The sequence below is a fragment of the Pempheris klunzingeri genome, chromosome 6, assembly GCF_042242105.1.
Source record: "Pempheris klunzingeri isolate RE-2024b chromosome 6, fPemKlu1.hap1, whole genome shotgun sequence".
In the NCBI taxonomy this organism is placed as follows: Eukaryota; Metazoa; Chordata; class Actinopteri; order Acropomatiformes; family Pempheridae; genus Pempheris; species Pempheris klunzingeri.
Window position 1 is genome coordinate 9888596 of NC_092017.1, and position 16994 is coordinate 9905589.

The following is a 16994-nucleotide window of genomic DNA, read 5'->3' on the forward strand; positions in this document are numbered from 1 at the left end:
CTGATGTTGAATCTTTAAATCTGTATCTGAAAAGCAATGGCTCACAAACGTCCGCTGGCAAATCCTAAAGACGAATTATTTACTATTTTTCAGCTCATTGGCGTTTGGCAGTCAGTCATACTCAGGCCTAGTCAAGGACTTTATCCTTGATCTGTCTCTTTTGCTTTCATGCTTTCGTGCTTCATCTCTCTCTGTCTTGTTCATGTCTCTAACCTGCTGCCATGGAGATAGGGACAAAATCCCCTTTATGCTGCCTGGTTAGGTCACTACAGTGTCTTCAGTATGTGTAACATGTATAGACTGTATGTGGAGGTTAGACATCTCTGAGGATCCACACATCCTCACAAGGACAGAAAGATGAGGTCTGTTTCTTAAGGAGGATGTTTTAGGCTCAGGACTTTCTTTACGGTCAAAGTTAGATTAGGGCTGATCTATTTCATGAAAATGTGGGTGGAAATTGAAATTATTTGCCCATGATTAAAATATCGGCTCACATTCATGGACTTCACTGTATTTGTCAATTTAAGTTTGCGACAAGCAAAATCACATCTTCTTTCTACATGTTGCTTTTTAAAAAAAATCCACCCCAGGCTTCTCTTAAAATCAGTCAGTCCAACTAAGCATTTATGGAGATATTTCACCGATGGCATAATTGACATGAATTATCAACATTTATGTATAATCACGATATTCAAAAGTGACATTATTTTTATTGTTGGAAAAGCTGCCTACTGCTGGTTGAGAGTTGTGCACTGTAGCTTCTTAAATGAACATTCGTTACCATTAGCTTCACTGACGGATATTGCAGACTTCTGACCCTGTGAAACGTCTCAATTCAGAGCTTTTAAGGTTAGAAGTTCAAAGCGATGAAAGTATGCGCATAAAACAAAACACTTGATAGCGATCGAGCTATCTGGCTAGCTAACTCTCTGAAACTGACATGAGGTGATCGCCCAGACTGTTTACACACATGAAGACCGCTATGATGGTCTTTTATAAACAGCATCTACACAAAAAATGATACAGCATGTATTTGTTCTTCCACAAAACCATCTTTGACAAAAATGTCCACACTGACGTGCAATGATGAGCATATTAACCAGGCAACATTTTCATAGTTTTGCCAACTCATGGAAACAGCAGGAAACATTCAGGTGGGATTGATCCAATACGAGTATGACTATGTGAACAATGCACGACTAAAAAACACGTTCAGTCGTGCATTGTCCATGTTTGCTAGCTAGCTCTTCTTCAGTGCTTTTGTTGGCACATTGCTGTGTTTGTAGCATGGACCCACTCATAAACACACTGCTCTAGTCAAAAACGCACTAACAGGAACTATCATGCTAAAACATACTGTCTGTGTGCATATTTCTGCATACATGCACGTGTTCAAGTGTTTTTATGCTTGTGTGCCCTCTCATATGAATTTACTATAATAGAAGCCACATTTATACGTGATGATATAAGTTTGTGTCCCAGTGTGCAGGTGTTTGCGTGTCTGAATGTGTGTGTTGTTGTGCGAGTGTATCTGGAGTGCTGATAAGCCCCTCCTGTGCAAAACCCAGTTCCTCGTCTTCATGGGAAATCAATTTGTCCCGCTTTCTACGAGGCCAGACTTTATAGGCTTCACTTCCTCCTACAACTGTCACCCAGTGTATACAGAGTCATTGCCTCCATCCATCCAGCACAGCGCTCACGCAAACACTCGCGTCACGCGCACACTCACACATGCTGAGCTAAACCAAACACATATCAGGCACACGCATGCATATTCATTCACTATACCCGACACTTCAGCTGACGAGTAAATTACAAAGAAGAGCAGTAAAGATGAGGCAACTCAAGGTGGCAAGTCTGTGAATGTGTGTGAATGGGAAAGTGGAAATGTGAATGTGTGTGTGTGTGTGTGTGTGTGTGTGTTGGAGAGAGAGTGAAAAAGAGATAAAGAGAGACAGGTGAGTCCTGGCAACTTGGCCAGCAGCTCATTAATCTGCAGGTGTGCTTATACCAAAGAGATACTGCGATACTACAGGCAGCACACACAGACACACACACACACAGACAGACACACACACATAGACAGACCCCTGCAGCTCATTGTCATTCAGCTCTGCAGCCAGTTCGTCCTTTGTTTCTCATTGTCCTGAGGAATTTGAAGAGGAAGGAGTGTCCACACTGATTGAAAACTGGGGAATGATGCCATCCAGCCATCTCTTAGTATGAGAAAAGAGTTTAACTGCACACTGGTACACACCTGCAGGTGCTTTGGGTGGTATTTGTGCGAGGCTATACGTGTGTACTTCCGCGTGTCTGTGTTTGTGGCTGAATTATCGGCTTAGATCATGACTGAAATTGTGTGTATTGACCGGTTTTGTGTGTGTGTCTCTTACTGTGTATATGGCTGCTTTTGTGCATGCAAATGTCTACGTATCACTGCCAGACGAGTCAGCCACAAGTCGGGCAGTTCCAATCAGGCACTCCCGGTGGTGTTGGCAGAGTACTGGTGGTGGTGGCGGGGGCGAGTGCAGCCAATCATGCTGGTGGGTGAGAAATCCAGTGGCATGGATGAATTAATGAGGCGTATGGAGACGGGCTGAGCCAGCCAATCATAGCCCTTTTCGAGGTCCTCAGCTGCCGACAAACTGTGACAAACTGTTGGTCATCAATCACACAAAAAGCACATACTGTGCCATTTGCACACGCGCTGTTACATCCAGCCTCATGCAGGGTTCATCCAAGTCACAGAGCTGCTGAGTCATATGTTGTTATATCATTGTCAGGCTGCTTTAGTTGTTTAGAAAACCAGAATATTTCACCTATAATGACATTTAGATTATGCAGAAATGGTTTTTAGTAACAATTTCTCTTTAAATTTCTCTTTCAAGTACACTGTCTTTGAGGTGAATGCCAACCATACATCCGTTTTGGCATGCTGTTCTTCAACATGTAGTTGGCAACGTTAAAGATGTCTTATGCATGCGATGCCCACCTGGCTGAATGGTCCTCTGATGCTCACTGATTTTGGGGATGGAGGCCTACAGGTAGAGGAATAGTTCACCATTTTGGAAAATACATTTATCGGCTCTTTTCTCACATTAGATGAGAAGATATCATTCATGTCTTTGTGGTGAATATGAAACTGATTAGCTTATCTTAGAATAAAGAGTGGCAACGTGCTGTTGTCCTGGCTAGCATGAGTCTTGTTGTCACCATGAAGTTCTCAGGCAACCAGAAGAGACAGCAGGACGTTGCTGAACCCAGCCAAGAAATAGTCCTGCACAAAACTTTAGTGTGACATTTCTACACTTCAGTTTTTGTATGATTAAACAAATGATATATAAAATGTTAGTGATAGGAAGGTTTTGTTACTTTTGGACAGAGTCAGGCTAACTGTTTCACCTGTTTCCAGTCTTTATGCTAAGCTAAGCTAACCCAACAGTTGTGTTTATATTTACACAGCAAATATGATCAACATTCTTATGTTCGGCAAGGAAGCAAATGAGTGTATTTCACAAAATGTGAACCTGTTTCTTTAAGCCACTTGTTGAAATGCCAACATTAGTTTTGTCTACGGATTTTTTGCTTCCTTCACACGTAAATAATTGGAATTTAAGTACTGCTGCTGAATATTTCATCCGGTTATATTACTTAAAAAAAAATGTTTTAAAGATAAGACTTTGGTATGCAGTTATAATGGTTTCAGGTTAGTGTTAACAAGGTTTAGAGAAGGTGTCTTTGTTTAAGTACAGCCTTCAAACAAGCACAAACAAACTAAAAAATACTGGGTTCCTAGTGGTGTTTCACTTGGGGAAAAAAAGGGATAGATTGTGTTAAGACTTTCCAGTAAATACCAGAAACTCCATTTCCAGTATTCAACCCAATTATGTTTGTCTGTTGTACCGTATGTGAGCAATCATCATTACATGCATCATAATTTTCTAATGGTGCATTCTTTCACCCAGTGGCCAGCATTAGATGTAACCTTGCAGGAAAAGTAGAAGCTGGGAAATAGCAGTAAAACTCCACAACATATTGACCTAAGCACTGGAACTTGGAGGATTTGGAGCCAAACACATAAATCCATTCCATCATTACTGAAGGAGTGAATGGGATGTCCTGAGGGGAGCAGCATGGCAGCACCGGCCCTCTCCATCTGTCTTCCTCTATACACCCTTGCAACTCACTGAGAATCTATTTATCTGCAGCTTTCTTTCTTTCTTCGTCTTACACTTGTGTTACACTTTTGGTTATGTCTCAGCTTTATCGCATACAACACCACTAACTCTAAGCATGCCAGCTTCACATTTTACCTCAAGTCACCCCAGATCACCAGCTTTGGTGGGTGAACTGCTGACAAATACCTCAGTTGCCTTTGTGTAATCTCCAATAAAACATCCATTATCCTTAACCAGAGTCTGTCCTTTCCATTACCTCCCCATCCTCTTTGACCTCATTGCTCAGATCTGTGGACACACTGGTGAGGTGGGCTAGGGGCCGGGGGTATTAATAGCCTCAACTTCATGAATGTTTCAAGCTCAATCATATGAGCTGATGTGAGAGGAGAGGGTCTCAGAGGATGAATTAGTTAATACAGAAACCCAGCGGGGGGCGCTTCTCTTGGCCTCTTTAGACATGAGTTATGCATTAGCTCTTCATATAGTCTTGGGTATATATTGGCTTTATATAAGACTTCATATGTCCCAAACAGGTGTGTGTCAGTGTGTGTGGGAGGCCAGATCTGTGTGAGAGGAGGAGAGTTATAAAATAAAAAAAAAGAAAGCACACCCTTGTGAGCAGATTTGGCAATTCGAGTATGCAGGTGAGTGAGCGTGTGAGCTTGAATAAGTTTCATTTTATGCATGAGTACAGAGGCATTTCTGTATGAATAATTGTATTGGCCTTTGACAGGAAAATACGGAGCAAGAAAGAGAAAGAGACAGAAGCATGGAGCCAGAGAGAAGGGAAGGGGAGGGGGGTGAGTGAGGAAGTGCGGCAGGAAATGAAATGTGTTATTTGGGAGAAATGCTGGGGGGCTACAGGCTTGTTTTCACCCCAATCTCTGCACTGCGGTGCAATTTCAATACAGTGCTGTACTGTAGATCTTGCCAAAGAGCAACATGCTGGAGGGGTGAGGGGGGAGAGAGAGTGGAGGGCAGGGAGATGGACTGAACAGGAGCGAGGAAAGAAAAATGAGTAAAAGAGTGATACAAGGGAAGGAATAATAAAAGCAGTGAGATAATGAGAAGATGGGGAGGGGTGAAGATATGAAGATGTTGTCAGGGAAATAAATGTAAGGCAAAGAAAAGTCACATTTGATAAAGGAGTAAAGAACGGGAGTGGTGACCAAGAGAGAGGGGAAGGAAGGGGGAGAGAGAACTCTAATCTATAGATGTAATCACCATGATTGGAAATGAGTGCGTGGGGAGGTGCAAAATAATTTAAAAAAGCATCAGGTGTGCTTCCTGTCAAGCAGAAAACCAACTTGAGGACATTGCTGTGTGCACAGATAGAGGATGTTGCTATTCAATTTATTTTGCTGAAATTGACCTGGGAGCTCTTCAAACCACCTGAGATTCTGACCGAACTGTAGTTTGTTAGATAACGATGAGGCTGTGTAGGCGTTTATGCCTTCATATACACACAGTTATGCCTGCCTGCACTCTGGTTTTTGTTTCTGACTATTTTGCTTGAGGAATTGATGAGGAATAAAACAGAGACGCTGAAGAGGGAGAAGAAAGAAAGTGAAAGTGGAAAAAGAAGAGTGGAAAAGAAAACTCTGTTTTTCACTTTGGCCAAATCGTTGAGCCTCTATGAAGCAGCTCAGCTGCTGTCATCTCCTCTAATTCAGCATGCAAATGAAGGAGGAAACGGAGGAGGGGAATCCACACAGGGCCGTGAGGAAGATGGATGGAGAGGAAGAGGGACAGGGGTCGAAAGACAAGAAGAGAGAATAGTGCGATCAAAGTAATTTCCTCCCTTTAAGAGGATCATTTACCGCCTCGCCCCCACAACACATTCTGCATCTGAAATCCAAAAAGCTCACATCTACCAGCTCCTAGTTTTGGTTCTGTTGCAATACGCCATAAAGAAGACACTGCATTAATGTGCCCGTACGGATGAATACGACTATCTTACAGCTTAAAATCATTTACCTGCCTGCTCTTCGTCTTCCTCCTGACTGACTGACTGACTGACTGACTGACGGGCTGACTGACTGACTGACTGACTGACTGACTGAGGTCTTTCTGAAGAACAAACAGCAGTTGACCAGAAATAATTTCTCAAATTCCTGCTAAAGTTAGAATCACAATGATGGGTTGACCTGCATTCAGCGATAGACTGAGACGGGTTAATGGGTTTTCGCCACATAAATCACATTTGAACTACACAGGAAGAGCTGCAGCCATCAAACAGAATGAAATTTCATTCTTAAGACACACAAAGGAAAAAAGATCTAAAACAAGGATGTATGTTAATCTTTATAACAATAAATCAAGACTGACGACCTCATCACTCTGTTGGCCGGTACTTGAAATTAAATAAAAATCTTTTAATTACGAACCCACCTTAAGCCTTTTAAATAAGGTTCTAAAAGAAAATGTGTGGATATAACAATGCTCTCACGTCTCCTTGTTAGGCAACAATTTGTTGAGCTGACCTCGATTTCCTTGTGTTTGGGGAGTGCTTGTACTGAAAGAAAAAATAATTATCCACTGCATTTTCTGTTGGAAAATAGAGACAAGAGCGAAGTTAGCAAAACAGACTCCACTTGGTCACTTGTGGAGCTTTCGATGGTCCTCATCAGCAGACTGGGTTTGCTCAGGTGCCATTGAACTATAAATGATGGAACTTTCTGTAATTCTGAGCTACTGGTCTCTTTTATGTTGATATAGAGAATAAAGTTGTCCGTGCTAACACTGAGCAAAATCTATCTGCTGATGAGGAGCATGTAAAGCGGCTGACAGCTCCAGAGCCAGTGAGTAAATGGACCTTGAGCCAAAACTGTTTTGTCAACTACTGTTTCCAGGGTGAAAGCAGACATCTTGACTCGTCATGACAGGAAAAGCACGGGTGTTAGTAATGGCATTAATGATGGCTCTGTTCTATTCCCACCGCTGCTCCAGTAATTCATGATAGCGTGACAGTGAACCGTCATGACCAACAACAGGACCTTGAAACTGAAGCATTCAGTAGTCATTACTTTTATTAAACACACCAGTGCTTTTCCTACTGTGACATGTCACAATGCGTCTTCTGTTAAAAAAGGCTTATATGTTTTAGGTCGACCATAGTAAAACCTTGTTTCTTATGATAATGTTGTATATTTAGCAAGCAAAATTCCCAATGTGGAAACTGTAGTAATGACAAACAAACACATTGATTTGCTCAGGTTACACACTGTTAGTGCTGTTTCCTTATGGTTACAAACTATGTGCTCTTGCATACTAAGTGGGGTTTTTTTTTAATCTGAATTATTTTGTAGGATATATAAAAATCTGGTAAACTTTGTGGAAGATTTATCACAGACTTTGAGAGATACTTTAGCTGTTTTGCATAGTTGGATTGAACTTCAGTCCACTTAACGTGTCCGTACGCCCACACGTGTGATTCCGATGACTCTGACTGATTAGACTTCTGCTCCGGGTGAAGGTGGGTGGAGCTACACTAGGAATTACATGACTTTGCCAGTCTCTGTGTACCGACACGAACACTGATGTAAGTTGTGCCATCATAACGAGTTCAACAAAACTAACAGACGGGTTCAGATTCTGTACACGCCCACACAACCTTGAGTAAAGCTTTAATATTTGACTGTTTTATCTGGAAATAATCAGTGGAGTAGAATCCTCGAGAATTGCGTTTAATTTACAACTTTGTTTTGGGCTATATTTTTTTCTCTCATATCTGTGAACAAATGTTCATTCCAGCTGTGGGGGAGGAAAATATAATTCACTACTGTATCTCAGCACATGACCATCAAACTGACAGGCTGTTTTGTGCTTCATTAATCACCTATTCTGCAAGAAAGGATCCAGACTTTACCAAACGGTCCTGACGATCAATGGGATACTATAACTTTAGAACTTAGAGTTTTAACAAGGGTGTTACACATTATTGTCCATGTGTCTTTCCTGACAGGCCTGAATCAATTTAGATGAAGTTAGGAATACAAATGAAGAGAAGGACTTTCAAAAGATGAGGATCTAGTGGAGCTGGAGTGCTAACACTGAGATGTCCACAGCCTCTCTCTCTCGCTCTCTCTCTCTCCCCCCCCCCCCCCACCTTCATAAATATTAACTACAGACCCACTGTAGAAACACAGGCCATCAATAATGAAGCTCCCCAAAACGCTTCTTCCCAAATAATTGCAGCTACAAGTCAAGTCCTGGGGACAGCCTCTAAGGTGTGTTGCAGCTGTGGTGCCACTGCCTCATTTTGCCTAAATAATCATTTCACAAGGAGAGCAGAGGCAGTGCAGAGGATATTGGTTTATATGCCTCTCTGGCTATAATGGGGCTGGTGGATGTATCTAAACTTGTTTGGAATTGAGGGAGAGAGAAAAAGACCAATACAATAAGCTGGTCAACCATGAATGATGAAGTGAGGTAAATAGGAGCTGCAGATGTGAGATGCAACATAGAAATTAGGGTACACTTTTCTTACGGTCTAATTCTCCTGAAACAACAGCGTGTTAAGTTATTAAAATTGTGGTCAAGCATTAACTGTTACAGGCAATTAACCTTTTTGCCATGGCCGTGATTAATATTAAATACATCAGATAGGCAGCTGAATTTTAGTAACACCGGGAAAGGCAATTAAACACCCCTGAGAGAAGAAAGCCAAAGGCACCGAAGTAATCAGCAAATAACAAATATTTTATGAATGTGCTTTTTAGACTGCATTTAGGCAGAAATGTTAGGAGAATGAAGTGAAATTTATTCCGATTGCATTTGGAACAACCATTAACTTTTGTCTCATTCAGTCACAAACCCAAACCAAATCAACAGAAAATCATTACAAACTCCATGTGGGTGTAACTCATGCAGTGAGCATGCATTTGTCACCCATTATTGATCCAACACCAGATTGCTGATTGATCTCTAGTGGTGTTAATGCACAGGCACACCTAATTGTGGCATAATATGTACTTTGGGGTGTAAGAATAAAAGGTTATTGATAATCACACCGCTGACAATATGCCTCTCATGACCCCTGACCTCTGACCCCTGACCTCTTTCCATAATGACTCCTCTGCTTTGCCTGTTGTCTTCATATACATGAGCATGGCACGCACGGAGCTCAAAGAGTCGGACAAGATTCAACAAGAAAAGGAATTCTGATGATGCATCTTCCTCATAAGTGTTTACACTTGATCTCACCCAGATAAACAGCGTATATTTAATCATAAAAACAGGGAACGACCTCAGATCTACTCCAAGGCCTTAAGTACAGCAAAGGGAGCTCAGTGCTAAAAACATGCTTTGAAAAAAAAGGCTGCAGAAAGGAAGAAAAGACTTAAAAGCTAAAAATGTAACATTAGAGCTTTAAATACCCACATTACATCAGAAAGAGTACAACTTCTGTGTATAATCACATACTTACTTTGGTTTAATGCACAGTTCTTGCAGAAGCAGAGTCGAACCCTGTGGGGCTCATGTTGCTAAATTTCTACAAGTCTCCCTCAGAGCGAGAAAGTCATTCAGATGTTTTCTGCCAATGCCACGTCTACTTCTTCTTTTCTTTATTTTCCTGCTCTCCCTCATCAGCAGCATCATGCACCGCTGCCAGCACTTACTGAGCTCATAGCTCCTCTGTGGCCCATGTGTCCTTGCATCCCTCTGTCCCACACACACACACCTAAAACAGTGCACAGCCATTTTCTGACACATTCTCCAATCGCACAGCTGAGTGGAACGATAAGCTGCCTGCTACTCTTGGGGCACAAGGTGTGAACACACACACTTACACAGAAACACACACGTACACTTGAGCACGCGTGGCACACATTCAGCAACCTCTGTCACAACTGGCTGACTTGCAGCATATGGATATTCCCTGTTCACTTACAGTCAGAGAGCTTGATCCAAAACTACTGGACCTGACAGGAAAGCTCCTCTTGGGTTTGAGTGCACTGAGATTGGATCCGACTAACAAACAAGGAAACAAAGCCCACATAGGCAAAAACACTGGTGCCTCTGTGGTTTACGTTATGTGTTTTGTGAGTAGAAGTGCAAAATTCCGACATGAAAGCTGAACCCATGTAAGGCCCAATATGTCTCTTTTTCTCTGTATCTTCATCTCTCCATGTGTCCATTGCATGGAGAGTCGCCCTCTTCCCTCCCCTCTCTCTTTGGTTTCCTCTCTTCTCTTTTCCTTTCTGAGTACATCTGGTAAATGGTAACCCAACATATGCCTGTGTCTCTTCCCCTTATGCCACAGTGACACAGCTTCTGTCTGCAGCTGCTGACCTCTGAGGCCTCCTCTCTCAGCCCTGACCTGGCAGTGACTCACCAATCTCGCAGCTTTCTCCAGAGAAGCCCTGAGGACAGTAGCAGCTATAGCCATCACCCTCCTGCAGGCAGCTCCCTCCATGGAGACAGGGGTTGGTCTGGCATGGATTATTCTCCACTGTAAAAATAGACATAGTGGGAGAAGGGGAGGGGGTTAAGTTACAAACTTGAATTTATAATTTATTCTCTACAGAGAAAGAGCATTACAAAAGTGCTCTGAATGTTGACAAACTTTAACAGGCAGTGAGCCAACATTATGCCCCTCTCATTATCCTTACTGAGCCCATCCTCTCGCTGCTCTCTGACAGAGACAGAGGAAGAGCAGAGTGGGCAGACGGTACGCAGACTCGTCCCTGTCTCTACGACTTTCTCCAAGGTGACGGATTGGCTGTTGTTGCGTCTGTCGTGCCCCTGTTTATCATGACTGATGCTCGCCAGGCGAAGGACACCGAGTCGCCCCGCTCACCCCCCGCCGTTCCTCTGCCTCTCATCCCAGGTCCTACTGATGAGCCAAGGTCCTCACAAATTAGCTGATCATAGCTCAGTCATGCATATTGGTGCGGGCACCGATTTTTATGGCACATTACTGCGTTGCACAGGAGGTAATAAACATTTTACGTGGCTAGGCTATAACTCCATGCCTCTTCAAGGGGACATGTTTTGGCGAATGAATGCTGGAGATTGAGGAGATTAAGTTGTAATTATTGCTCTTATATTTCAGGATGGGATGGTGGGAGGAGGAGAATTGACAAGGACAGTTAGAGCGCAGAGCGGGCATCCGAAATTTTTATTCTGTGTGCAAAGAAGTAGTGTAGGAAACTGGCGAGATTAACTGTCTTTTTATTATGCAATCCTGATAGGACTGCAGCCCCTGACAAAATCTGTCAGGCCATCTAATACACTGCATCTTCTCCATAATAACAGCCAGACTCACTTAATGATGTATGAGCAGAGAGACGCTATGCAGAACACAGAGTGCAGTTCCCCTTCTGGGAATACTGTCATTTGTGTGTGTGTGTGTGTGTGTTAATGCATATGTGTGTGCATTTCTGGATGTTTGTCTGACCCTGACTCATTGCAGGCTGGTGATATATACAGTAACATGAGCGTGTGTTCAATTTCCTGTGAAACAGGGAGATAGACTCCCACTGCTGCAGAGAGGCTGCTGTTGATACACTGGGCAGGGGAGATGATGGAAAGGCTGCCTTTGAAAATGCATAAAAGTGATTCGCTGAATGAGAAAAACCATTAGAGAGAAGAGGCTCATTTCTTAAATCAACAGCGGGGAATCGAAAAAAAAAAAAAAAAAAAACACTGTACGTGAGTTGAAAACATAGATTGCTTAAAGGTTAATGATGTACTGATGGAGATGGTAAAATCTGCAAGTGCTGAGCAGTGCAGGACACATAAAATAAAACCTAAAATAAAAATCTGTCAATCTGAGCACCTGATTGGGTCTAAAAATGTCAGCTAATGGAGGAGAGGAAATGGAGAAATGAGATGTGTGAACGTAAGCTGGTATGATGGAACTGACATTTAGTCAAGTGTACATGTGACACACTAGTTTGACAGTTTGACTGCAGAAATATATTAGAAGAAACATATTTTCATGATAAATTAATGTTAAATTGTTGGGAAGCAGCAACGTTACAACTAGTGCAGCTGCTACTTTAGATATGTTTCCCAGCAGCATATGGGTAATGTAGACATTTTTAAATTCATGTAACATCTCCCAAAGCAAGCTATTTTTTCTGCTAAGATGCTTCCACAGCTCACTATAACCTGCTTTAGCTTTAGCGTTGCAGACGACTACGCTATAGCAAAAGTTATTTGAAGGGGTGGGAAACACCATTCGAGGGGTTCACAGAGTTTTACATAGTACTGGTCCCTACATCCTGCACCATTCTGTTACTGGTGGGGCCAAGCAGGTGGACTTTAAAGGCCAGAAAATAGTCCCACTGAAAGAGCCACATCACACCATGCACATTCACCCTTCGATTAATTTAACGATACTTAAAAAAGTAAAAAAAAAGTAATTTAGTTGACAGACAGAACTGAAACTGGCTATTGTTCTACTCTAATTGTGTGCCAGCAGTAAACTGTATATTAGTACACTGCACTGGTCTGACGGCCACAATAATGAATTTTGTAGTGTTGAAGGTTACACCACAAAATACTGAGTGCAATTATTTAGCTTTGTTTTCTGAGTAGCTTGTAGTAAAGCTTGCCACTTTCAAGAAAAGTGTGGTGTTCCAGTGCATCAACTGCTTCCAGTGGAGGGTAGCTTGTAGCTTCACTAGCTACAGTTCCAAGTGTTTCACCTGACTGCTGGCTGGTGTGTTGTTAAAGCACGCTCATATCATATCATTGCTTTGCTGTTCGCCGCATTGTCACAACCTGACTAGTCATTCGGTCGTTCGCATCAAGCAAGAGTGGAAAAAAGCCCGTCGCCAGCAGTAACTTCAGTGTGCTTTGATGGGGGAAAATATATAGAGGCGGGATATTATCAACAAGAACCTAAATCTACTTTAACTGCAGCTGTTTGCAGCAACTCTTCCAGTAAACTACTGAAGGTGATGTGATGCGGAAAGCTATTTTGACTCAGACTTGGACTACACTCACTCTGGGTGACAGATCCATTTTCAAAATGATACATTTTTGGAGAATATGCTTTTCAAGGCAGATTGTGTGTCACTTTTATTCAAAAATGCACACACTGCCTTCAATTCCAAATGGGCAGTTTCTCTAATCCACTGTGAAATTCAATGTCTATGTTGAAAGATCAAGGTGACATTTTATGGTGTTTGAACTAGTAGTTTGTGGATACTGCAGTTTCACTTTGCACAGTTCATCAAAAGGAAGAGTAAAGAAACACCCCCCACCCCCCCTCTCTTTTCTGGGTCTTCTACTGCAATGATTCTTTGGGTAAAATAATCAGTAATCAATAAAATACTTGCTCTCTCAAAGCCACAAAGGTCTACTTCATGGTGGCACTAGATTCAGATTCGTATGGTTCATCCTCTAAGGAACATGAATGTCTGTGCCATAAATATCTACTTAAAGGCTAAAAACAACATAACTGTGTTGCTCAATCAGTTGGGTAATAAATACATGATGAAATATACACTCTACCCCGGAAAGAACCTACATATTAGGCTCACTATCATGGAAATAATGACCTGAAATAATGACATGTTAAGAAGTCTGGGCACATAAAAAGCGCATTACTCTAAAATATATGCCCACTACTACTTTAAATGCTTACATTTAAGTTGAGAACATCTCAAAGCATACCTGTGTGCTCCATAAACCCCTCTCTACGCAGTAATCTATCTGAGTCACACTTGTACTGCACAAAGATAAGTCTGACATCTGGGTTTCTCTGCATGCAGTTTTGATATGAAATCTCAGCTACACAAATGTCTCTCCACTTTGAATCACAGCCCAGGCAGGGATGTACCTTCTGCAGCAGAGAGGGCAGTGATGCACATAGTGTGACTGACAGCTGAGGACCGGGTCATCAAGTAGCCTTAGTGAGGAAGACTTCAGTAGCCAAAAGGTGAACTTCTCATGACTATCCTCACACTCAGTCACACCACAGTGGGCCACATGAGGTTTTCTTTGCTGTTGTGAAAATGGAAGTGACAAATCTTAAAAAATAATCCATAAGCTCCTTAGGATTTAAGTGGATGGCATCACCAACTGATAGGGAAAATTGGAGCAAATCAAGCGCGTGACATCCATGTTTATTCATGTCTTTGGGCCTGCAAGCACTAATACTTTAAAGTGTATTCTGATTGGTCTGTTTTCCTGCACAAAAGAAACATTTATTGATGTAATTTGGCCAGTTCCAGCAAAATTACCTTAATAATGAGATGAAAAGGACTTTTCTCAGCCACCATCTACCAGTAGTGATAAACGGCGGCCGTGCCGACTGTGACAATACAGGCTGAGAGCCGAGATGTAGCAGAATAGGACATTGATCCAATCTGCAGACAATTAGTAACGACTTATTACACACAAATGGTGTTCTTCACCATCTGCCCACAAACAGTAGCCTGCAGTCTTAGCATTAGTGGTGACATCATATGTAAAGTGTATAGAAAGGAGACAGCAGATATGGCTTGTGTGACTACACCAACATCTCAGTCCAAAAAATGTTTTGCATGAACAGATGAACACGCTTGGAATCAGCCACGTAACAAGTAACTTAAAATGCGATGTGATTGGTTTAGTGTTTAAACATTCATGTCAGAGCAGTTATTTCTTTAGATGACATTTCGTGGTTTTCCTAATCAGAAAAGTGTGTGTGTGTGTGTGTGTGTGTGTGTGCAAAGATGTGAAACTAAAAATTAATATACGAGTGAAAAACTGCTTAAAAAGGCTTGAGAAAGAGACAGAGAAAGAGAAAGAGAGAGAGAGAGAGAGAGAGAGAGAGTGCCTGGTCTGAGGGAAAGCAAGGAAGACACACATTTTAGTTTAGCAAAGAGAAGAAGGGGGAGAGAGATGGACTGAGAATGAGAGAGGAAAAAATGTCAGCTAGGGAGGGACAGAGAGTCACAGAGGGAGATATCACACATTTCCGCCTCTCTTAATGCTTGCTGCTAGCTTATGATTAATTACACAGTGGGCTTAAAATAGGTCGCCTCTTCCTTTTTCTCTGTGAAAGACGGAAAGGAAAAGAGAAGAGAGGAAGCCAAAGAGAGAGTGGAGGGAAGACGGCGACGCTCCAGTTTATGCAATGGACACATGGAGACATGCAGATATAGAGAAAAAGAGACATATTTGGCCTTAAATGGGTTCAGCTTTCATGTTTGAGCTGTGCACTTATACTCACAAAACAGATAATGTAAAGTCTTCTTCCCTGACACTGAGCAGATAGTGAAACATCGCTTCAGTCCTGGGCAGAATTTCTTAAAATATGTTCCTCTGTGTGACTTTTTATTGCTCTATGGGGTCATCTTAAGATTTTTCTAAGCCTCTCAGGAGGGAGATTATGTTAGCGTTGTGGCATATTTCGGAAGTTACTCCCCGATATCAACTCATACGTACACCCAGGATTTAGAATGGACCATAAAAGAGGATTGTGATAAGGGAAATGTCTTGCATCCTATGAAGCTGAGTGGTTAGCAAATTCATCATAATGGAAGTCTGCAGAAAGGGTTGTGCTGACAGAAACACTGAACTCTGCACGCATACACGTGCCACACACACACACACACACACAAACACACAGCAAAACTGCACACACACGCACTTACATTAACTGTATATACACCTGCTTATCACCCGCCGTGTTGCTGTGGTTGGACTCACTGAACCTTGTAATAGCTTTGCTGAGACAGAGATCATGCCGTGGCCTGTTCAAGTGTTCCCCATCTATGAGCGTGATAAGCCATCACCTGGGCCCAGCAAGAGCTGCCCCGTTAAAATTTAATGCTACAGTACATCCCTAAAAGGTACTGCGGCACACTGAACAGTTAAAGCCATATGGATGGCTGCACTAAACTGCAAAGTATAGGTTTTAAGTACCTATAAGTACTTAAGTACGTATAAGTACAGTTCTTGTCGTCATCACTGTCATGGCAGTCTGCAGTGTGAAATATTCATATTGTCACTTGCATGATGGCTGCACTGAACATGTGTTTAATGTGTTTAGTGACGATACAGAGCAAGAAAAGGCATGCATAATACATTAGTGTAAGTGGCCCTGTCAGGGCTGAATGTCACCTATGTCACGTCCAACAACACATCTGGAGCAAGTCTAAGTTAAGGGGTTTCTGTAGGTAACTCAAACATTTTGTAAACATAAGTGGGTGCTTGTGTTTTTTTTTTTTTAGCAATGTCAGCATGTTCCTAGGTCTCAGCAGTGTGTACAATGTTATTATTGACCATGGAAATGGTACACAATACAGTGCGTTTCTATAAAACTGGAATCGCCTTTAAGATAATACTGTGGTGAACAACAGCAAAATGTTAAAACGTGAATTTCTCTATAATAAAATAGCACTCAACTGGAACTCCATTTAGGCAAAGCTAATAATTGGATGTAATGACTGGCAGAAGTGTGCTGTTCACTGAGTCGTCTGTATGATTCCAAGTTTCCACCTCTCACCTGACAGGATGGACAGAGGCAGAGAGGCTCACAGGTAGGAATATGATCCATGTATCAACGTGTCCCCAGACATCCAAGTGACTCACTGCAGATGAGCTAGAATTACTGCCACGGCCAGCTGAATACACACCGGGGATATATGAAACCTATTTCTGCTGAAATATAGATAACACCTCTTTCAAGCACAAAGATTCAGACCCCAATGCAGTCTCAGATTACTTCAAAGTGATTGATTTACAGACCTGAGGTACATGAGGGTAGAAAGGGGAGGCAAGGAGTCGGGAGAGGAAAGCAGAAGAGATGGAGATGGACAGAGGTTACATTTCGTTGGTGGAGCTGTTCTGGTTTGCGCTGCTGATGTTAGC

The 16994-nt window shown here is 42.2% G+C and overlaps 1 protein-coding gene across 1 annotated transcript in view; it reads right to left on the reverse strand.

The window, feature by feature from the left end:
• ncanb (neurocan b) overlaps positions 1–16994 on the reverse strand; it is a 94912-nt gene that overhangs the window by 38333 nt on the left and 39585 nt on the right. The window contains exon 9 of the mRNA XM_070832165.1: positions 10516–10632. Coding sequence (XP_070688266.1) covers positions 10516–10632 — 117 coding nt within the window. The remainder of the gene's footprint in view (positions 1–10515; positions 10633–16994) is intronic.